Below are 25,032 nucleotides of genomic sequence, written 5' to 3'. Positions count from 1 at the left end.
AAAACTTTGCAGAGACCAAAATCTGAAAACTTTTTTCGAAGACTAGAAGTCAACAATATTAAATCTTTATGGAATGAATCATTGATATATTTTGTTACAGAATAGACTAGGAATTCGTTTATTGTAATAAAACTTTATACTAATTTTTTTTGCAAGCTGATATTCATACCTGGGCTGAGAGAAATGCTTAAACCAAAGCCAACAAGTAGTGTCTGCATTGAAGATAGTAAATGATTATGCTGAGTGAGCAGTTAAATTAGTCAGTAACTTGAATTTGCAACTTAATAATTAAGAAGAAATCAGCATCAACTCATTTTCATACAGTGGAACATCAAACCGAAAATTGGCGGAATAGCAGTTTAAAAAAAATAATATGTAATTTCAGCAAAAGAATGTTTAAGATTGAGATTATTGCTCATTATTAAAAGAAAATAAATACCAGAAAAATGCTTTTGTGTTGTGTAAATTTTATGAAAGTTAGAGAAACAAAAATTTCAATAAATTAGGTTTTCAAAACTTTTAATAGCATTAATCTATCACTTAATACAAGGTGGCGACAGATCAGGGAAAAGTCAGGGAACTTTATTAATCAGGTAAAGGTCAGGGAATTTTGAAAAAATAATAAAAAAGCAGGGAAAATTGATTTTATGAAAAAGAAAAAAAAATTTCTCTTTTTTCTTTACAAAATTAAGTACTCTAATTCCCTTTGCATTTTCCGCCAGTTATCTGTTCAAAATAAAGTAAAATTAATGAGGTGCGATTATACACTGCCGCATATTTGTGCATCTTTTTTCCTCAACGTCAAAGTATTGAATCTTACTTATTAATCACAGGATGAACTTCCTAAGATTGCTTCTTTGTCTGTTAGGTTGTTTATTTTACCTAGCTTGAAATTTCCTATTACGCTTTCATTGCTACGTAAAATAAACAACCATGCAGGCAAGGAGGAAGCCTTCCTTAACGCCTTAGCTCCTTTGCCTTTATTCCATTGTCTCGAAGTAATTAGCGTACTGTAATCACGATTTCAAGAAGAAATCTTTGGTTTTTGAATTAATACTATCAAAGCGTAAAAGTTATTATTTGTTCGCGTTTTTAATTTAATTGCTAAAATTGAACTTTCAATTAGAAAAAACTTATGTTTTTTTGCCATTATACTATTTTTTGTTGCCGCAGATTATAAAGGTTTTCTTTTCTTCAGACTTAAGTGATTCTTTAATTTTATAACCAAGTTGTATTCTTCTTTTATATATTTTGGAATTAACTAATTGCTTTTTTTTTCTTTTTCTTTTTTTTTTCTTGCATTTCAAAGTTTTTTGTTACAAAAGCAATCTAATATTTTTTTTTTTTTTTGTTACATACTGAAATCATTTGAAATAGAGTTAATTTGTGTACTTAAGTAAAAATCTTTATTTTTTTTATTGTTAAAATGCTGTATTCATTCATTAAAACCTATGTTCTTGATTAGAGAAAAGCTCCCTATGAATGGATGTCAAATGGTTTCATCTGTTTTGCATAAATATGTCAATTAGCATATAATAATAACTACATTACTTCTATTCTTTCACTATTACTTGTTATTCTTGCAACAAATTTTATACTGTTTGAAAACTTAATTCAAAATAATTTCAATTACTTTTTAGTTCTATCATAAATACACATATGTTTTTATCAGTAATTTTTATAGTTTCTCAAAATCTTATGCTAAGTGGTTTCTGGAAGTAAAGTTTTTTTTTTCTTAATTTCTCTATAATCTTTCCATGTAGAAAAATTTAGTATATTGTTTTGTAGGGTTTTTTTTTTTTTTTTTTCAAAAAACTTGACTTGATATGTTTTTTTTAACCATTTTATTAAAAATATAGCATCTTTTAAAAATATATCTTTTGTTCTACAACTTTACACAACTTAAAACGTTTAAAATACGGCATTTTATAGAAACATACAATGGATTTCAAGTAGAGCAAAGAAAGAAAACTATTATCATTGGTAACGTAAATCAGGGAAATTTGGTGAACTTAATCAGAGAAAAGTCAGGGAACTTTTTTTCACAGTTCCTGTCGCCACCCTGTAATACTCTTCAAATAGTTTAAAATTTTGCAAGACCAGTTATTTACATCAAATGTCACAATAATACATGGTATGCGAGTTAAAATTTCTAAAAAAAAAAAAAAAATTCCCCATACATACCCCATGGGACAGTCTAGTATATAAATGTAATATCATTATCATTAAATACTTTCAGAACAATTTGAGGTATTTTTTCAAAACTCAGACAGATAAATAGTCAAACCTCCCTTAACAGACCTTCCCAGATAGCAGACACTCCCTGTTGGCGGACAGTTTCTTAATCCCCAGACCCTGGAGTGGGCGTATAATGTATTTCACTCCTTGTTAGCAAACAGTAAATCACCTGAGTTTTCATTTTATTTTTCTGTGTCTGGTAAGCTTTTGCTCAGCACTGCTTTTGTGGCAAGCATTCCTAATTGAGTTCAATACTTTTGAAGAAGTTAATTTCAAAATGAGTGCTGCTAAATTTCTCCCCTCTCCCCTCATCCCCTTCTGTGTCACCCATTGCTTTATCCACTCCCCTCGCTTTGTCACTTCACACTTTTTCAGAAGTATATTGTTATTAAAAAAATATGATGTCGCAGTTCTTCACAAGCTCACAATTTTACCGAGCCCCTCCCCCTCAAAATTTGAGTTTCTAAATTTTGAGACATATCTTGTAATTGTCTTGTTGTTCTTGAGGAAGCACCATCTTGTTTGTTTGTTATGTACTTCTGTCCAACTACATGGTAGTTGAAAGTTGAAAATAAAAATTTCTCTTAAAAACTTGTCAAAAATGTGTGAGATTTGCTTCTTTATAATTTCAAAAAAACAAAATCTCCACAGCAGCTGTTGCATCGCTTGCACCTCTTGGCGGTTTAACCCTACAATTGCAGCCAGCTTCCCCTGGTGGTGGTCGAGTTCAATGCATTCAATCTCTCATTGGTGGCCTTGGTCGCATGGTAACAACAACCACTGGTGCTCAGTGGTTAATCACAACATCTGTTGCCAACTCTGTAGCAGAACAACCCCAAATGCAAGCTGCGGTAACAACTGTCTCTGCTCAGCCTAGCTTACCGACAACTACTGCAAGTTCCACGCCTATTGTCTTAAGCACAAACATAGCAACTGCAACTGGTAAATATTTCTAAAATTAATTATCTTTATGTAAACTCTGTGTTGGTATATATGGTAATACAAATTTTACATGTGATTTTTAAAAGTATTGTTGCCAGAGGCGAGTTTTGCGACTTTTTTTGACTGTAGACGACTATGGCAACTTTTTTGATCAAAAAAGGCCTGAAAGCAATTTTTTTTCAAAAATTGGCGACTTTTTACAATTTAATCGACTTTTCCGATGTTGTGTGATATTTATTGAAAGAAGAATAAAAAGAATGATGGTTATGTGTGATGTTTTTAACATGTGTGTCGAGAAAAATGTTTCATCTGTTTTAGATTTCAATCCTTTTGCAACTTGTAAACATTTTAATGTTTTTGACATTCAGAAATTATTATGGCATAAGCTGTCTTTCATAAACTTATTTTATGTATTATTTTGATTGATAATAGTTAAATAAATCTTTGGAAGCATACCAACATTTAACTTATATGTCGCAGATTATTTTTCCCGTATTTGAGATTTCAATCCTTTTGCATCTTGTAATAGTCCAGTCAATAGGTAGAAAAAACGGTCTTGCCTTACAAAAAATGGGGTCAAAGATTTTATTTTTTAAATTTGTGTACACTAGTGCTAATATGAAAAAACCAAGTTATCCAACACAAAAGACCTCGGGAGAACTTTTGGGGGCCGAAAAACCCCAAAAATTTGTGACTTTTTGTAGTATTTTCAAAATATCTCAAAAATGGTTACAATTACAAAAAAGCTTTTAATGCAAATGATAAAGAGGATTAAATTTCCTTCAACTTTTGTCACTACAACATTTTTGTAGCATGAAAAGCAAGCGAGTTACAGTCTCTTGAAAGTCACACTTTTTCTGAACCCCTTTAGCGAAGTGCGTAAAAGCGCATCGGATAACGGAGGAAAAAATGAGAAAAGCCGGCAGTCTGACCTTGGAAATCATTTGTCTTTCACAGCTGAGGGTAAATGCCTCCGTTCCCTTTAAGTTAAACAAAACACCCCCATTCCATCCCCCCTCCCCTTTTTTTTCTCCAAATGAGATGAATCGACTCAATAGCTACTCATGTTGGTCACTTCAGGGGGCGAGCGAGAGTATGTTTTATCAATTTGTATGTTCTGAATTACAATTTTTTTTCCTAGAAATGATTACGCCTGACCAAGCTGTTTTTTATTATTATCATTTTTATTTGCGAAATCAGTTTGCATGAATGCGAAATAAAGATTGTGAAGGAGAAGGGAACAGAAAATCTTCAAAGATGCAGCGCAAAACGGCAAAATGAAAAACAGCGGCGTTTTTTGAAGTTCTTAAAAGAAGTGACAATTCACACTGCCTGTCATAAATGCTATATCAATGAGCAATCAATCTCTTCTCTTGAAGTAATGGTTGAACCTAACATGTTAACTAAATTCCTCGAGAAAGGTTTCTGGCAAATTGTAACAAAAATAATTGTCTTATTCTACTTCTTAAGACATATTTCGAAGAGTGTGGCATTGAAGTCGGGCAGACTCAAGATGATGTCGACTTACTTTCTGCTCTTTCAAAGTGAAAAGAAGCTGAAAAGGTTGTTATAGTAGGCGAGAGGATTGATGACAGCTTTAGGACAGCCTTCCAGCAACTTGTTCTTTTTAAAACCTGGAAGAGGGAATGCTTGTGATTTGCTTTTTTCCCCACTAAATCTTTTAAGTTTGACCCCAGCAATATTCTTTTCATCCATGCGTTTAGTGGGTGTGATACGACTTCGGCAATCTTTGGCCAAGGCAAAATTAAGTTGTCAAACTTAACTACTCCAAGAAACTCAAACTACTCTAACTGTCAATAAACTCTCTGAAACTACAGTTTCTAGTCAAGTTCTAATAATTATGACGCCTTGCTTTCAGTATGAAAGCTTTTTTTTTCGGAGTGGAGGAAAACTGCCTATTTTCAAAGAGCTATAGCAAGCTATTTGTGCTACAAAAAAGTTGTAAATACAAAAGTTGTAGAAAATTTTATGTTCTTTAAACTTTACATTTAAAACTTTTTTCTAAGTTGAACCATTTCGGAGATATTTTGGAAAAAAACAAAAAAAGTCAGATTTTTGTGGTTTTTCGGCCCCCAAAAGTTCTCCCGGGGTCTTTCGTGTTGGATAACTTGGTTTTTCCATGTCGGCACCAAAATGCACAAATTTAAAAAATTAAATCTTTGACCCCATTTTTTGCAAGGTAAAATGTAAAATGTATCTATTGACTGAACTATAAACATTCTTACATTTTTGACAATCAGGCGTAAGTTTGATAATATGCTACCTTAGATTAACTTAGTTTGGTTTTATTTTAATAACTAACAAATTTTATAGATTTTCGATGGCAAATAGCTGCTTCTTTGGTTTAAAGAGCCAATTAACATGTAACTCATCACTGCTAGCACAAAATTAAAACAATACAAAACCCTTATTACACCAATCATTTTATATGGTAGTGAGACATGGCAATTGAAACAGAAGAAAATTGGCCGCTCATTTTTATTCTAAGATGTCTGAGCTGATGCTAAATGAAGACTAATTATAGGACCATCTTTTACAAAATACCAGCCTGTAAAAATAACAAAGGATCTCTTTAAAAAAAAAAATAGCGTATGTGATGGCATAATTAGAGTTAAGTTTAAAAATCCAATATTATGTTTAAGAAATTTAAACTAAGTCAACATTAAATGGCCCTGAAATGTCAAGTTGGAGACAAGCAAAAAGCATGTTTCAGAAAAAATTCATTTATTAAATATGACTAGTAAATATGATAAAATATCCCCATAAAAGAACACCCCCAAAATATCACAACAAAAGCAGTTCCATAAAATAAAGGATAAAATGTGACCAATCTGTCGATGAAGTCACTGGCCAGTCCGAAGATATCAATTCCAGGAACACACAAAGTTGTCCGGATTACACTTCAGGAGCGCACTTAACAGGTAGACCACAGTAGAAGGTTCAAAGATTCGGTGAACATATCCAGTAGAGCTTATGAAACGCACTTCCCCGGCAATATCAATTTGCCGGACACAAAACAAGTGTTTCTTCACCTGGACTCATTCTATTTCCAGGACTTGGAATTCCAAAACTTGAAATGCAATGTGAAAATTCATCACCGGTTACACACCACTAAAATTTGCTAGCATAGCGGGGGAAACCCCCCACACGTGAGCCGAACTAGGCTTCACGATCAAAACAAAACTGGGGATCGATGAGAAGAGAGAGAGAGAGTGTTGCCACTCGCCTCAATATATATATTTCATCAGCCAGTGAGATTGCATGCCTCGATGACGTCGCAACACTAACTTCTACTACAACTACCACTCATTTGTTTATTCCACTGTATTCCACTGCCGCGATTAATTCAAATCATTTAGGTGACAACTCAACTTTTTCTGAATCAACACATCGAGACATGCAATCTTTGATGGTTTTAGTAAACAGTCGCCATTAATTATGGCGTGGGGGAAATGTTGATTGAAGTGTTAGCACCAACTAGTTGAATTCTACTTTTACCAGACTAGGCTAAAAGTAGGTAACAATTAACTTAAAAATATTTTCTTTAAATTATCGACTGTGTACCGAGAATAAATAAAATAAAATAATATTTTATGCCAACAGTATGGGCAAACAAATCATATAAAAATTATCTGGAGAAAATAAGAAAGTCAATAGAACAAATTTTGAAGGAAAACTAAAAATTAAAAAGATGAAAAAAAAAAAACCCAGCAGAGAGAGGAATAAATAAAATGTAAAACAATATCAACTGCACAACTCAAAATGTAAGGCAGAGGTGATTGCACAAATAAGAAACCCTAGTTAAGAGTTTCCAGATTCTCCATTAGAATTAGCAAACCAATGACTGAAATCAGCTATTGAGAAAAGTGATTTATCTGAAATTAGCTTAGCATAAGAAATAGAAGGTGCAGAAAAGTTACAAGAAGGGGGAAGAATAAAAAGAAACAAAAGTTAAAACTTATTCTTAACATCAGAAAAACATAGTTTTATTGATTATGTAACTAAAACCTTAAGAAATGTCTTAAGTTTTCCATTTTGTCATCAAAGTTTAAATGTTAAAAATGTTTAACTAGGCAGTCATTAAATGTCTCTTTCAACCACACACACAACTCTATATCCTTTATGTTTTTAAAACTAGATTAAGTATGTTTAATTTGCCTTAAAATTTAAAAAAAAAATATCTGAAATTTTTATCTCACTCTGTGACACTTAAAACAAGACGTTACACGTAACATCTTCATGACGTTATGTTAAAAGTAACCTACATTTTTAAAACAGTAATTCCATCAAAAAATGCTACTAGTGAACTGAGTAGAGTAAATGTTGAAACAAAAGTTGAATCTGAGAAGATAAGTTTTGATTTTTTTTTGTATTTACTAGATGTAGTTATGTTTCTAAATTTTGTATTGCATGGTTGGGTCATGCAATGTAGATTTTGAGTTAACAAATTAAAAAAAGATTATTGGTAAGAGCAACTTCACAAATTCAAAATGCATTTTAACTGTTCCTCTGAGGAGACTAGTTAGGCGACTATTTTTTAAATTTCAGGCAACTAAAGCGCATATTTTCAAGTAAAATTTTGATGGCAACCCTAAGAAGAAAATATACTTTGGATACTAAATAAGTCACAGAAGTGTATTGTGACTATTTTAATGTGAACTCTGATTATGTTTATGTTAAACGAATCTAGTTTTTATAGCTACTCTATTATTTTACTTTTTATTTAGTGATACCACAAGTGCAGAAAATTGGAAATCCTTCTGTTTCTGCCCCTTTTATTACAACATTTAATCGTCCTCCCAGCCACAGTTCATCAAATTCACCGTTGACTACCCAAACGAATCACAACAAACCTGTCGGCCGTGTTGCACCATTAAATGTCCATCCACCTATTAATTCAAATTCTGGTATGTATTGTTTTTCATTTAGCTATAGAAACATTTAAACTGTTTAAAATTTTGTGTAATCACTTTTCTTAACTTTGACAGTTCGTTGCAAGTATGGCCAGATTGGGTCCAATCTGGGCCAATAGGGTTTTTTTTTTTCCCAGGAGAGGGGAGAGTCTGTTTGTTTGTTCTATACCAGGGGTTCCCATGTAGGGTGCCACAGAGAGAGGCGATTAGTGCCATGTAGGTATCAGTTATGCAAGGATCATCCGGAAAGGTTTCAGGGGTGATTGCAAGTTCTTGAAGAATACCTGAAAGCTGCCTAGAGAAAATGCGCTGGGGAGGGGGGGAAGTAAGACCCTTAACATTTTATTCGTAATTTGACACACATTACATTTATTGTTTTTTACAAATATACATATGCAAGGCACACTTTCTTAAGGTGAAAGTCTCACAACAGATTTACTGTTTGCCCCTCTCAAATACTTTTAGATCAATGAAAATTGCACATGCTGCTGAACGTAATGATAACTCCCAATAAATACAATATGAACAGACTCAAAGATATCACATATTTCTTAACACAGAAGAATGTATATGTTTGAAAAACTTAAAAGTAATTAAAACCCAAAATAATACTGCACCAGCATTCAGAGTTTAATTTTTTGACATTTGACGTTCTTACAGAGTAGATATTTCATTTAAAACTTTGCAATTTAATGATGTTAATAAATATATAAAGAAATTTTATTTGTTTGCCACTTAACAAGGTACAGTCAACATCAAAATTACGAAAAATTCATTTACCATGTAAGGAAATCAAGATCTTCGAAAGAAATAAAAATAAAAAAACAGCATATAAAAGAATTTTATTTTTAGTAAAGTTATTTTAGAATTGGATTTCGAAACTCAACACAAATTAATACTAAATATATATTGCGTAATCAAAGTAAAATTTAGGCTTTTCCTGAAAACAACGGAATTTTGGTATTTTCAAAGATAAATGTTTTGAACTGAAATGTGGGATAAATACGTGGCATTCTTACCACAAGTTAGCAAATGTTTTTTCATTTCATTGTCATCTAAATTTACCCCCAAAAATCTAACTAGAGATTCAAAATTCTCAAAAATGGCCCATTGCTTCATGATTATAAGTACAAAATTTGAATAAACTTACCAATCAATTTTCTGTTATTATTATTTTTTTTTTTTGCTTCATATCCAGTCTCTTCACTTTCAGATTTTTTGAGAATTCCTTCTTTTGCACTAGATTTTTGTATATTGACAGCCTCTCTGTGATTTTTGCTGCACTCATGTTTTTGTTAAAACTCTATAGGGTGACAGCTTTTCTTGATATCAACTCCAATATTTACTCAAGGTTTGTTCAAATCACTAACATTCATGAAAGATGAACATATTTTGCGCAAAAAACCCGTAGTTGAATAACTATAGTAAAGCCAGCTACACCTTTTCATAATTTGCAATGTACTTTTTATTTATTGCATGCTTCTTATTTCCATTTGTACTCTCAAATACAATGCTTGAATCATTATTTGATGGCTCAATCTCAATATCATCATCAGTTGAAGTTGCTCCAGATTCACTTCCAGTATTTTCTGCTCAAAAACCGTTATACTTTCGCAGGGTTCGTACGCCCTTGAAAAACCTTGAAAAGTGCTTGAAAAAAGAAAGTTCATTTTCAAGTGCTTGAAAACCTTGAAAAAGTTTTAAAACCTTGAAAAAGTTTCTTAGTGCTTAAATTCTCTCAAAAATCAATGAATTGTGCTTAGAAGTTATAAAAAAGTATTTCACCAATGCAATTTTCTGAACATGTGTTCAGTATGCAACATCGCGAAAAATTGCTTCCGTGTTTGGGATTTCAATCCTTTGGCATCTTGTAAATATTTTGATGTTTTTTACAACCGAAAGATATTTTGACATATGGTACCTTAGATTAGTTTATTTTTTGTTTAATTTCATTAATTAACAAAGAAATTAATTTCGAAACCATGACAACATTGAACTTACTCGGGTTTCGCGGAAAATTGCTCTTGTGTTTGAAATTTCAATCTTTTTGCATCCTGCAAATATTTAAATATTTTGGCTAATCAAATGTTAGTTTCGCATATGCTACCTTAGATTAGTATATTTTTTGTTTAATTTTAATGAAAAACAAATAAATTTATTTCATGGGAAACATGCCACGTCGAACGAACTCGGACTTTGCGAAAAATTGCTTCTCGTGTTTGAAATTTCAATCTTTTTGCATCTTGCAAATATTTAAATATATTCACTAATCGGATGTTATTTTCATATTTGCTACCGTAGATTAGCATATTTTATGTTTAATTTCAGTAAAATATAAGTTTATTTTATGGGAAACATGACAACATTAAACTTAATTCGCGAAAATTTGCTTCCCTTGTTTGAGATCTCAATCCTTTTGCATTTTGTAAATATTTTTATATTTTTGGCAATTAGTAGTTATTTTGACACTGCTACATCAGATTAGCTTATTTTATTTTTTTATTTTAATAACTAAAGAGTTAAAGAATTTATTACCTTGGTCTTGTTTAATTATTTGCTTATTTATTTTTGCAATTTTGAATGATTATCTTTACCTAATTTTTGGTCATAACAGATTTTTTTTTTTTAAATTTAAATTTCAGCAGTTGAGCACCTAACAAATTAACTTAAAGTTTGTATTTTAAATATAAAGTTGATTTATATAATTTTATTTATAAGTACATCATTTTTTTATGTCTGCTAAAATAAATAAGGTGTATAACAGGGGTGGTTGTGTTATGATTATTCACTTGAAATCCAGTAGTGTTCGTTTTTATGCTTTTACCTCCTTATATCTCCAATTTTCCCCTTTTCCTCAAATGTTCAAAATTACTACTTTATTAAGGTTGTGAGTACTTGGAGCTTACTGAAAGAGGCTTTAATCAGCAAAGGGGTAGATAGCTTAAGGAGGGTCTTTCATCTTCATTTGGATCTAATAAATTGACCAGTACCAGCCTAGCTAGGCCCAGTGCCTGTTGCTGGTTATCAACAGGCACTGGGCATGGTATTTCTATGCAGAATATTTTGACTTAATAAACTATTTTATGAATTGTATGCTTAGCAAAAGTTATTGTTGTACATATGTATATTCAAGTAATAGGGGTCTTAGTTTTAAAAATTATTCCCCCCCCCCCCGCCCCATTTTGCTCTTTGAAACTTTCAGGTAATTTTTTATGAACTCACAAATCACAATTACACCTGAATATTATTGCCTTTCTAAATTTAAATTCTAATTTCAACAATAACCCATTTTTTCCCAAAATAAAACTACTTTTGTCATAATACATGTCAACTTCTTTTGAATCTTTTCAATTTCGAAATATGGCTCTATAAATCTGAACTTGCACATTTATTGTCTATTGCAAGTTAATCAATGAAAGCTGAATAGGCTCAAGTTTGCATTCAGAGTATTTATCACTGCTTAAGCTGCTTTTGTATATTTTGAGGTGTAGAGACTGGACTGTGGACTTTCATAAACTTTTCTTACTTCCTAATTTTTAAATTTACTCGAGGACAGTTGAAATGCCTTATTGGCTGAACAGCTAATAAATACATACGAATAATTGATTTGCATACTTATAAATGATTTACAAACCTAATATTTTTAGAACTTAATAGTGCAAACTGAAATAACTTTCTGGGTAGTGTTTTTGTCCTAACCGCCCTTATATTGTAATAAACTACTGTATAGATATTGGAAATAAATGTTGAAACCGGGGGGGGGGGGGGGGGGGGAGTGACTTCAAAAACTCCTCTCTGGCAATGCCATTGAACTTGGGTATTTTAGTTTCTTCCCATAAAAGTTAAAAGCACTTATGAAAGGGGTTTTTTTTAAGTATAAATTTGCTGATTCTAGAAAATATACAAACCTCTGACTGCTGCAACCTTTGAAAAACCTCAAAATTAAACCTCTTGGTATCTGCTTCTCTTTATGACCGAACTTTTCAAACATTTTCAGAAAGACTTTCAACGCAGTAGATCTTTCATCAAAGCGTTTCTTGTTGTAGAAAGAACAATTTTGTTTTCCTATACTTTTTTGTATTATTGTCTTATTTCTATGTGTTTGTAGTAAATGAAATCTGCATACAATATTTTTAGTACAAATTTATGATATTGCCTTGAAAACAAAATTTTTTACCTTGAAAAGTACTTGAAAAGTGCTTGAATTTTTTTCTGCCTAAAGGGTATGAACCCTGTTTCGCGAACTGCCTCAACCCTTCGCCAATAAATTTGCCACATCATTTTTTTTTCCGCCGAATTTACAATTTCATCGCATTTAGCACCATGGCAAATGTTTAGCACAGTCCCTGCATCATTTATGCTCATACTGTAGTTAGCAATAGACTGGGGTTCCTCTTCTTGATGAGCATGGATCTTCTCTAAAATTAGTTTTTCAACTGTTTGATTTAATTTTCCACCCTAAATAATTAATTACTCTTGTTCATCTGCATATATGTATTTCTCTTCTGAGTCTATAGCTATTTTCTTCATTTTTATCAACCACCTGAGCTGTGAAGCTTAGTTTTTGGGATGATAGAATAAGCAAGATTGTGGTTGTATGGGGTCTCCATCCATGTCCCTCACTTTTGTCAAAAATTGCAATTGAAGTTATATGTAGGCTGATTTCGGGAATGTTGAAAAATGCTAACTTTGATACTGGGAGTGCTCAAAGTTTAAATAAAGTATGTTTTTGATGTCAAAAGTGATGGACAGAAAAACTGCCTAATTCTTCTTCTTTTTTTTTTTTTTTTTTTGCTAGAAAAATAATGGTTTTTGTTTTTGTATTCATAATATTGGTTTGAAATAATTTCATTGCATTTTCTTTATATTTAGGTATTTCAAACCATATACAGTCATCTAAGAGTCCTGTTGTTCATTCACTAACCAAGCCTGCAGTTAAAGTTGAGCCTGGAAATTCATTACAGTCAGAAAGAAAGAGTTCACTGTTTTATTTAGTAAGTTTTATTTTAGTTTAGTTCTTGAAATTGTTTCCAGGGTGGCGACAGATCAGGGAGATCAGGAAAAGTCAGGGAACTTGATCACTTAGGGAAATATCTTGATCACTCAGGGAAATATCAGGGAATTTTGAAAAAATTACAAAAATTCTAGGAAAATTGATCAAAAGAAGAAAAAAAAAATTTCCTTCAGGCATTGCAGCGTTCCTATATTCCTATATTTTCCTATATTCCTGAAAAAGGTTCCTATTTTCCTATAATTCCTTTATTTTCAGTTTCCGCTTCCTTTTTTTTTTTTTTTTAAATAACTTTCCCCCCCGACTTTTTGCTACTGCATTTCCGCGAGCGACGCGCAGACGCCATTTTATCTAAGCAGGGCTCCCAAATGGTCCGCTTTTCCCGCCAAAGTTCGTTTTTTATGGTAAAGTCCGCTTTAGACCGCTTTTAACATTTCAGTCTGATTAGTCCGCTTTTACATAGTTTTTACTTAAATATCACATTTTAAAAGTTTTTTCATTTCGTTAAAAGTTACTGTACACCCAAACACGCCGTCGCAGCGCGTGTTAAACCAAGTTCGTACGCCGATTAAAAAAACCTTGAAAAGTTATTGGAAAAAAAAAGTCTTTTCTTTTCAAGTGCTTGAAAACCTTGAAAATGTATAAAAAGTTTCTTTATTGCTTGAATTCTTTCAAAAATCATTGGATTGTGTTTCAATAGTGCAATTTTCTGAACATATATATATTCGGTTTGATTTATCGCGAAAAATTGCTTTCGTGTTTAAGGTTTCAATCCCTTTGCGTCTTGTTAATATTTTGATGTTTTTACAATCCAAAGTGATTTTGACATGACCTTAGCTTAGCTTATTTTTCGTTTAATTTCAATAATTAACGAAGGAATTATTTTAGAAACCACGGTAACATTGAGCTTATTCGGACTTCGCGGAAAATTGCTTCTCGCGTTTGAAATTTCAATCCTTTTGCATCTTGTAAACATTTTAATGTGTTCCACAATTGGAAGTTATTTTGACATATGCTACGTTAGTTTAGCTTATTTTTTGTTTAATTTCAATAATTAACGAAGGAATTATTTTGGAACCCATGGCGACATTGAACTTACTCGGATTTCGCGGAAAAATGCTTCTTGCGTTTGAAATTTCAATCCTTTTGCATCTTGTAAATATTTTGATGTGGTTCCACAATTGGAAGATATTTTAACATATGCTACCTTAGTTTAGCTTTTTTTTCGTTTAATTTTAGTAATTAACGAAGGAAAAAATTTGGAAAACATGACAACATTGAGCTTATTCGGACTTCGCGGAAAATTGCATCTCGCGTTTGAAATTTCAATCCTTTTGCATCTTGTAAATATTTTGATGTTTTTGACAATTGGAAGTTATTTTGACATATGCTGCTATAGATTAGCTTATTTTTCAATTAATTTCAATAATTAACGAAGGAATTATTTTTGAAACCATGGCAACATTGAACTTACTCGGATTTCGCGGAAAAATGCTTCTCGCGTTTGAAATTTCAATCCTTTTGCATCTTGTAAATATTTTGATGTGTTCCACAATTGGAAGTTATTTTAACATATGCTACCTTAGTTTAGTTTATTTTTAGTTTAATTTTGGTAATTAAAGAAGGAAAAAATTTGGAAACCATGACAACATTGAGCTTATTCGGACTTCACGGAAAATTGCATCTCGCGATTGAAATTTCAATCCTTTTGCATCTTATAAATATTTTGATGTGTTCCACAATTGGAAGTTATTCTGACATATGCTACTTTAGATTAGCTTATTTTTCATTTAATTTCAATAATTAACGAAGGAATTATTTTGGAAACCACGGTAACATTGAACTTACTCGGACTTCGTGGAAAATTGCTTTTTGTGTTTGAAATTTCAATCTTTTTGAATCATGTAAATGTTGAAATATTTTTCCCAATCAAATGTTTTTCCCATATGCCACCTTAGATTAGCATGTTTTATGCTTAATTTAGTAGAAAATAAATGTTTTATGGGAAACATGCCAACATTGAACTTTGTTCGTGAAAATATGCTTCTGTGAGCTTTCAATAGTTTTGCATCTTATAAATATTTTTATATTTATGACAATTAGAAGTTTTTTTGACATGATACGTTTTAATTTTTATTTAAATAACTAAAAAATTAATAATTTTTGTGTTTAATTCGAGTTTATTTAGTTTTTCAAACTTAATTTTGATTATTCTTTGCTTATTTTCATTTATTACTGTTTTTTTTGTGTGGGGGGGATATTAAATTAAAATAATTGAGTACATAGCATTTTAAAGTAGCATTTTTATATGAAACAAAGTTGAAGTACGTAATTTCATCAAGTTGAATTTGTGTACATCATTTCATTGTCATGATACCTGCTGTTGTTCTCATGTGCCAGCTAGGCTGGCAATTTGGGATGCGCTGCTTCATTTTTCCAACTGCACTGTCATTTGGTGTGAAGTCCGACTTCCACAGTACACACATGTCATAAGGATCAGTTTATAAGGCAAAAGAAAGTATGTCCATGCCCGAGCCGGGATTCGAACCCGGACCTTCCTGTCGCAGTCAGACTTCTCTGACCACTAGACAAGGCAGGGGGCATGATGCCTGCTAAGGAGGGATTTGTTCCCCCCCATAAAAGTTCAAAGCACTCATGGCCCTGCAATCATGGAGTAATTTTTTAATGTAAGCTTTATTATTCTTGAAAATATACTTTGAATATGAAAATTGCAAAACTAAGCCTCGTGTGATCTGCTTCCCTTTGTGATTGAGCATTTCAGACATTTTTAGGAAAACTTTGAATACAGTAGATCTGTTTGGTGTGTGATATTCATATCGGTTGTGAAGGGTATAATGCTATTAAGAAGCATTACAAGACAGAAAAACACAAAAATAATTTTAAACTAAGGAAAGATGAAGCACAGCTTCATCTATCCTTCTGTGGGACTACCAGCAACCCCCCCATCCCCCTCCCATCCAAATGTTTGTGTAAATAATATTATTATTCAATGGATAAAAAGTGCAGAAGATAAAGGAATTGTATCATTAAAAATCTCAGTATTATGGTTAATTAACAAATTATCTTCATGGATTTAGCAGCAGGCAGCTAATTTGGCTTTTGGTGCTTCCTTGAAATTAAATGAATGGTCCTCCCAAGGTCATCTTTTTAATCCTAACTGGTCCTCTTTAGTCCTCTTTTTAGTTGAAAATGGTCTCCTTCCTTTTCTAAAGCTAAAATGTGTTGAGTGCCCTGTACTGTGTTTCTTCCTGAGTGGAGCAGCGTTTGACTTTAGCTCGTCTCTGCAGCTCAATTCTGAGCCCATGAAGCTCCTGCGCAAGTCCTCAAAACTTCACTTTCGAACTCGGCGTCGATGAACTTGGGCGATCATGATGGGCGCATGGGCTGTGTAGGTTTTGACGATGTCATTCTAGGAAGGGCTCTCCGGCCACTTACCGTTTCAGGTCTCCACACGCACGATTTTTTTTCTTTTTTCGGAACTTTGCGTTTGGCTACGGTTGCAATTATTGCTACTTGCGGGATAGCTCATCTCAACTTCGATTGTTTTGGTTTTAATTGTGTGGAATGTAGGTGCTGCAGCTCACGTATCAACTAAACGTTCATTTTAATAATAATGCCTCTGAAGAGGCCGCACAGCCAAGTTTTCAAAAAAGAATACGCAAAGCTGTTCTCGATTTTAAAAGAATTGAGGAAGTCGGAAAGACATGCACACTTTGGGGTCATTCCAGACACAATTTGGGTCCGCTTTGCGGCCCCTTCACAAATTTACACATCGTAAAAGCGGCCCCATTCACAAAATTCCACATTCAAAAGCAGCTCATTCACAAAATAAATATACAAACAGCATAATAGGGTAAGTCTGGAGCTATCATTTTTTTTCCAACCGGAAAGCTACCGGACCAGCAGCTACGTGTGAAACATAGTCGCCATATTTGGTCATTCACGGGATGGAATCAGACAAGATCATAGCTGCCAAGTGCTCCGTTTTTCCCGGAGTTTCTCCTATTTTTATTGTGTGCTCCAAAAATCCAATTTATTCCAAAAAAGTCCGTTTTTTTTTTTTTATTTTCCTAGTACACTTTTTGATTTCTGAGAAAATGAAGAAATTTCCCTATCCTCGAAGGCAGGAATTGTGCACAAACACAACAAAAGAGAAGACAATTTGATGCTTTGGAAGCATTAGTATCAGGATAAACACCGACGTCAATCGGAGAACGTCGTTTTTTCATAGAGCATTTCAGCTACGTGTAAAACGTAGCCGCCATGTTTGGTCATTCACAAGATGGAAATAGACGATGCTTAAGTGCCTTTGTTTTCAAAGACAAAGCAGAATTGGGTTTTTCTTTTAACTGGAAACTAATGAAAATAAGCAACATGTGCTGCAAAAAAAAAAAATTTTTTTTTTTTTTTTTGGTTATTTTAAATAATTTTATTGAGAAATGAAAACAATTGTACTATTTTTAAAATTTCATCTTACCTTATTGCTTTGGACACGAATGTGCTAAATATTCTCAATTAAATTGTAGTTTCATGGGGTTTTTTTTTATTTTAAAATTATTTTCATGCAACAAATACAAAATTTTATATCTGAATTTTTGACTTAGTCGCCATATTTGGTCATTTGCGAGATTTAATTACTCAAGACCAAGTTTTCAAAGTCGAAACTAGATGTTTATTGCAATGCAAACTATTGAAAATAATGCAAAATAAGCTGGATTTTTTTCTTAAAATTCGTATTTTTTTTTTTTTTTAATTCAAAACTTTTTCTCTTAAAATTCAAAATTATTTCTAAAGCAATGATGAAAAAATTTTATTTTATCATCATTGCTTAAGACACTAATATGCTAAAAACTGACTATTTCGTCTAAATTTTAGTTTTTTAAGGATTATTAATTATTTATAATTACTTTTAATGCAAAAAATTCAAAAATCTATCATCTTAAATTTTTCGCGTTGTTGCCATGTTTGGTCATTTGCAACATGGAAGTAGACTAGTCTATTAATAGCCTAAGTTTCCGAAAACAGAATTGGTTGTTTGTCTCAATGCAAACTATTAAAAATAACAAAAGGCAAAAAGTTATGTTTTTTTTAAATTATTTTCTTGAAGGGGAAATTTTATCTGTATTTGATCCTCTTTCATTGCCTTGGAGGCTTTGCTATAAACTAAAACTATTTCATCGAAAATGAAGGTTCCTGCTGACTTCTTATTTATTTATTTGTTTTTTGGGGTTTTTTTTAGATAATTCAGAAAACTATTTTACCCTAAATTTTCCATGTGCAAAAAAAAGTATTGAATAACTCTCTTTTAGAATGTGCAAAGAGAGAGAGTCCTATTCATCTATTTTTCATATGAAAGCTGTAAAAACTGCTCCCCCCCCCCCCCCCCCCAGTTTGTATTTCAAAACTTTGGCGACAGCGGTGGCCACTAAGTTTTTTGGAGTCGAGTGGCCACTGGCCACTTAGAAAATTTTTGAGTCTTGACCTTTACCATGAAGTTGTTTTACTTCAAAGTATAAGAAGTAATTGTGTTTTAATCTTCAATATGTTCTTATGCAATGCATTTTCAATGCATATAGGATATGTATAAAAGACTCTCTTTGAATAGGAGCATGATTTCGTGCTCCTATTTTAACCCTCATTGCTCCTATTTTTACCCTTAAGTGCTCCTATTTTTTTTATCTTGAGGTTGGCAGCTATGCAAGATGCTTAAGTGCTTAAAAGTCTAAAAACAAAGCAGAATTGTATTTTTAGACTTATTTATGCGTATGTATTGCACTTATGTTAGGTAGTGTTATTACATGTTTTTAATCAAATAGTAGTGCAGTCGAACCTGTTTTATCTCGAACCTGCCTATCTCAAAAACCTCTCTGTGTCGAAGTTTTTCATTTTCCCTGCACATAAAGTATTAATTCAATGTTTTCCCCCATGTTTGTCTTGAATGAAATTTTCTGAAAACCTGCATAACTCGAATTTCGACTTTAGTGTCTTTCTTGAATTCCATCCACAACAATCTTAATTGACTGGAATTTGGAGACAGAACTTTTTTCAAAACTTCTGTATCTCGAAGCCTCCGTATCTCGAAGTTTTCCTATGTGCCGTAAAATTCGAGATAGACAGGTTCGACTGTATTGCATTTAAAAAAAAAAAAATGTCCTACTGGCCTGCCTTGTTATAAAAATTCCTGTATGTCCTCTTTTTTTTATTTTCAAAATGTTCCTATATTATTTCGAAAAATTCCTATATTGTTTGCAAAAAAGTTCCTATATTTTCCATCGAATTCCTATATTTTTTTCAGAAAATTCCTATATTTTCTATCCAATTCCTATATTTTTTTCAGAAAATTCCTATATTTTCCTATATTTTTGTTGGCAAATGTCACTTCTATCCCTGTTCCTTGGAAAATGAAATACTTTGATTCCCTACCAATTTTCCATCAATTGTTTGTTTTAAAAAAATAATTAATGAGGTACGATTATACAGTGCTGCATATTTGTTTTTGAGTTTCAGTGTTGTTTGTTACTCAAAAGTAATCTAAGGTTTTTTTCGACAATTAATGAAATCATTTGAAATTGAATTGTGTACATCCTCATATAAATAATAGTCGATGATAAAGTGGCCCGCGTGTTTCAACAATGAAACTCGCCATGGCATGATAATTTGATAGTAATGTTTAACATGCAGGGAAATATGCTTTATCATGACAAGGCTGAACTTGATCCGGTGACTTAACTGTTTTACTGGTAAGACTGTCACTTTAAAAGATTAAAGAAATGTAAAAATGGTCAACAATGACCACTATCTACTGGAGTTAATGTTTAATCCACTGGAGTTAGGGTTAAATTGCCAAATTTAACTTAAACTACCAAAATATCACCAAACAGGCAATGGCTGCTCTCAAATGTACATGGAAGCAAATTTTAATCCGTCATACCATGACGGGCGACTTTCTAGTAGTAAGTAAATATTTTTATTATTTTTTAATAGTTAAAATGCTCTATTTATTCATTGAAATCTAAGTTCGTGATTAGAGAATAGCTCAATATGTCTGGTTGTTGAAAGATTTCAATTTATTTTACATTAAATATGTCTATTCTGCAGTGTGCAAGTAAAGGGTAGTAGCTGCTTATTTTTATTATTATTTATTTATTTATTTGCATTTTTGTCATCTATTGTACGTTATCTTTATCGTACATACTCACTTATTTGGTTTCCGCTGAAAAAGAGGAGTTAAAAACGTCTAATCCAATATTTTCCTATTGTTAGAATTCAATCCACCACACATTTTTTCAAATATCTCAAAAACTAATTTCTGCAGGTACTGCCGTTACTGCTGTGCCTGACGACACAGCAGTATTATTTATGTAGGTAACACTACATTACTTCTATACATTTCTTTAACCCATTCCATGACCAGCCCGAAAACCCTTAACGCGCATGCCGCAGATAACGAAACGGAGTTGCTTTTTGCTACGTTGTAATAGCACTTTTCTCCCCATTTTGCTATCGGTATTTTAATGTTTTCGCTGTTCAGCTTGCATTCGAAAATCGCTTCGCTTTATTTTTTTAAAGCACTGAATTAAATAGTGCAATAAATTACAAGGTTGCTAATATGTGCTGAAATATTCATACATTTACGCAGTACATAACAGGAAAATAAGAAACAATAGAGGATTGGACGAAAATAAATTATTTTCATAACACTAATTATTTTATTGATTTATTTTTCTTTTTGCTTTTATCTCATATCTTTTTTTTTTCTTTTACTGTTAAATGTTAGATGATCTATCTTTCAAAAGGCCTCAACAACACATTCTTCAAACAATTGACTGATCGATCCAATGTGTGAGCAAGTGAATTGAATGGACAGAAACGCTTTTTAAGTGTGGGAATGATTTTCTAAGAGGATAAAAAGTATTCCTCGGTGCCATTTGATATATTGTGACACTTCAAAACGACCAATAAACACAAAGACATCCCTTTGATGGCAGGACTAGGGTCGACTTTTATGGTAATTCAGATGACTTTTAAATCTCTTCTGAATGCCCAGATATCAGTTGCTCAAGCGTGGGAAGTATTTTAAAGATAAATGATTACAAAAGATCAAAACTTGTGGCTAATCCCCTATTTCTCTAAAGGATACTTTTGTGCATGCAACTAAAAGCCCCCAGCTGAGAGAGGAATAACTGGACCAACTGGGAGGTCTGTATTCTCCAAGGACTCTCTTTGCAAACATCCCAGCAAGTTAGTTCCATTCAAAGAATGGTCAGAAGGTTTTAGTGTTTTGTGGTCAACTCTTCCACATTATTTTCTTACAACAAAACAGTTTAGCTCAGAAAGGAATTTTAAAGCAAGCTTTTATGCTTATATGATGGAACATGTCTGCAGAGAAAAAAAAAAGGGAGATCTTGCTTGAAATCGAGTCGGATTTTAAATCTTTTTTTTAAACATACTTGGATAAATTTTAGTTAGTTTCATAGGATTATTTACTAATTATGGCAATTTGATTATTGAAAAGAAACCAAATTTAATTTATATTTTTAAAATCTCATAAAAGAAGGTGCAATTAAAACATTGGAGCTATTTTAAGACAATAAATAAAATCTGAAAAAGAATGGGAGAAAAGGACTGTTTCGTTTCTGATGAGTAAAGCGTACAACAAAAGAACTCAAGATATTGTCATTTCATTCGTACTGTCATATCTATTTTATGTTTTGCATGGTCAACTTTTACGTATAGTCAATGCGGCCATCATTTTTTTTTTCGTGAAATAAAAAATATTCATGTTGTTGTTGTTAGAAATGGAAACCGGAGCCCGAGTAGCAGTGCTACTCGATTTTAAGGCAGAGATAAATTATAAAATTTGAGGATTATGAACAATTTAGTGAAGGATACTTGCATAAGAAGGTGGATTTTTGATAACAAGAAAAACATATTTCTGTTTATTTGCTTTATTCAGGCATAGAAATATGGATAAATATATAAGGAAATGTTTTCACACTTGTTCATCATTCAAATGCCAGAATGCTAAGAAACAAAGCTTCCACGAAAAGATAAAAATATAATGCCTGATTATTTGAAGCATTATACGTGTCCCATCAAAGAGTACTTGAAAGCTTAATATCTTAGTAAAATAAAATAAATTACAACAAGTTCCGTGAAATACTATAAGTTACATCCCTTTTGTCTAAGGAAAAGAGCTTGATTACCGTTCCCCTAAAAGCTCCAGAACCCTACAGAGAAGCGCAATAACAGGTTTCTGCCCCTGGAAGGATCACTGACACATATTCGGCCGAAGCAAAAACTGCTAGAAACGCCGTGACGACACAGGATCCTCGAGGGCAGTTAGGCACCATTTTCCTGCGGCGAGCCTGAATCGGCCGGGGCAGTATTAACACAAACTGTGTGGCCGATCCTGTATCGGCCGGGACAAGGAATGGGTTAAAAGTGGTTTTAAGAATTTCTTAGAATTCTTATGTCAACTGGTTCCTGGAAGTAAAGTATTTGTTAAAGATTTCTGTTGGAAATCCCAAAATAAGGATGCAGAGGCAGTGGACTTGGAACACAGAATATTATTTATTTAACAGAACATGGACATCACACAAATAGATACATTTAGTAGACTGCAACTTGCCGTAACAGAACATTCACTATGCTACAGCGTATGTAACTTGGAGATGACGCCACATTTGAGTGAATCACGGGTATAGGAACAGTTCATATTAGGATAGCTGGGGGCATTGCAGCTCAACTGGCAGCCTAGCTGGGGACATTGCAGCTCAACACCCCCCTCAATGATAAACCACTAAAATTTTAGAATCAATCACATCAATACATTCATGAAAAATCATTTGAAACACAATACATCTTTAACATTTAATAAGCTGAAACACTTGTAGTGCTTTGAAGCAGAAAGTGGTTTAGTTAGTATGCCTGCGCTCATGTCAGACGTAGGAAAATGCTTGAGGGAGATATTTTCATCATTCACTAACGTATCCCTAATATAGTGGAGTTGAATATCAATATGTTTTGTTCAACTATATGATATAAAGAAGTTTCTGACAAATTATCAACAAATATTTTTACTTTAGAAAGATCTACTAATTTTAATTCATTCAGAAGATGCATTGTGTTTTGCAAGCACAACGCTTTTTTACATCCATCAGATAAACTCATGTATTCAGCTTCAGTACTGCTCAAAGCAACAGTTTTTTGCTTTTTAGATTCCCACGAAATAGTTCCATTACACAACATAAAACAAAATCCAGAAGATGACCGTCTGTCATCAATGTTATTACCCCAATCCGAATTAGTAAATCCAAAAGTATGCGAGTTATTCCCATCAAAAAATAATCTGTAATTACTAGTTTTCTTTAAATATCTCAAAACTCATTTTGCGGCATTCCAATGAGTTTTATCATAACAAGTTAAAAATTGACTTAATTTGCTTACACAGTATGAAATATCAGGTCTGGTGCTTACTGCCAAATAATTTAAACTTCCAATTAGCTCTGTAAAAGGTAACAACTCATCAGAAATTTCAGCTTTAACTAGCTTAATACCAACTTCTATGGGAGTGCAAGCTGTATTACAATCAGTCATATTAAATCTATCCAATAATTCTTTTATGTAATTTTGCTGAGAATGTAATTATACCTTTAGCATTTTTGAGTTCTTTACCTAAGCAGCGATTTGCCTTATCAATATATTTTACATTTTAAGATACACTAAGATGATTATGCAGTTTGCGAATAATATCTGTGTTTTCACTAATGAGTAATAAATCATCAACATTAACAGTTAAAATTGTTAGCATGCCATTCTTTTGCATTTGAAAAAGACATGGATCACTCACCGTATTTACAAGTCAAAATTCTGTTAAAATTTGTTTTAATTTTAAATACCAACAACAACCACTTTGTTTTAATCCGTACAAAGGCTTTTTAAGCAAACAAGTTTTCATGCCCTTAGCAATATCATTTAGCAATTGTTCAGCTTCATTACACAACAAAGTATCAGATTCATTTTCAATCAAAAATTGCAAACCAATTTCAAAATGTTTGGGAATTTTCATATAGAGTGAAACCTGTGTAAGTTGACCACCTGCGGTGCACTACTTTAGTGGTCAACTTAAACAGGTGGTAACCTTACAGAGGTTGATTACATGATAAGGGTTAATTCCGTGGCAGAAAAAAAGTGTCAACTTAGACAGTCAACTTCACAGGTTTTACTCTACACGGTTTAATCCAAACTACCATTAAAATATGTCGTTGTAATGTCAAATTAGTGAATGTTTACTTTCAATTTTGAAGCAAATGAGGCCAACAGTCTTTCAGAACTTAGTCTAGCGACTGGGGGGTACATTTGAGTTTGAAAATAATTTATATCGGGAATCTGAGAAAATCCCTGAGCAATTAACCTGGCCTTTTTCTGCACATTATTTCCACTGACATAACATTTCTTTTTCGAAATAAATCGACTACCAACTATGCCGTTGACAGAGCAAACACCCACTGGTTTTTCTACAAAATCAAAAGTGTCATTTTGAATTATACTTTTAACTTCTGAAGCAATAGCTTCTATCCAAAGATTTGATTCATTCAATTTAGAGCTTTCTCCAGTGGTATTTCCTCAGTCGCAAGCATACAACACAGTGAAGACATTTCAGCATCAGTGTCATTATTTTCAGCATCAGTATCATTAGAATCATTTTGAACAGGCACAGTTTAATAAACTTTTCTGGGTCTACCACGATTTCCACTTTTGACAAGGTCCTGGGGCGTGTTTTAACGTGGGATTATCATCAGGTGAATTACAGGGTTGTTTGGTTTAGACCAATTGGTTTTTTTAAAAAATGCCATACGGTTTTTTAAAAAATGTTTTTTTTTT

At 32.5% G+C, this 25,032-nt stretch overlaps 1 protein-coding gene across 1 annotated transcript in view; it reads left to right on the top strand.

Annotated features, from left to right (window-relative positions):
- LOC129232473 (helicase domino-like) overlaps positions 1–25,032 on the top strand; it is a 295,627-nt gene that overhangs the window by 104,839 nt on the left and 165,756 nt on the right. Inside the window, exons 18-20 of the mRNA XM_054866621.1 lie at positions 2,893–3,180; positions 7,929–8,108; positions 12,987–13,108. Of these exons, the coding sequence (XP_054722596.1) occupies positions 2,893–3,180; positions 7,929–8,108; positions 12,987–13,108 (590 nt within the window). The remainder of the gene's footprint in view (positions 1–2,892; positions 3,181–7,928; positions 8,109–12,986; positions 13,109–25,032) is intronic.

Source organism: Uloborus diversus, chromosome 1 (assembly GCF_026930045.1).
Source record: "Uloborus diversus isolate 005 chromosome 1, Udiv.v.3.1, whole genome shotgun sequence".
In the NCBI taxonomy this organism is placed as follows: domain Eukaryota; kingdom Metazoa; phylum Arthropoda; class Arachnida; order Araneae; family Uloboridae; genus Uloborus; species Uloborus diversus.
The sequence above is the reverse complement of the archived record's forward strand: the minus strand, read 5'-3'. Positions and strand labels throughout refer to the sequence as shown.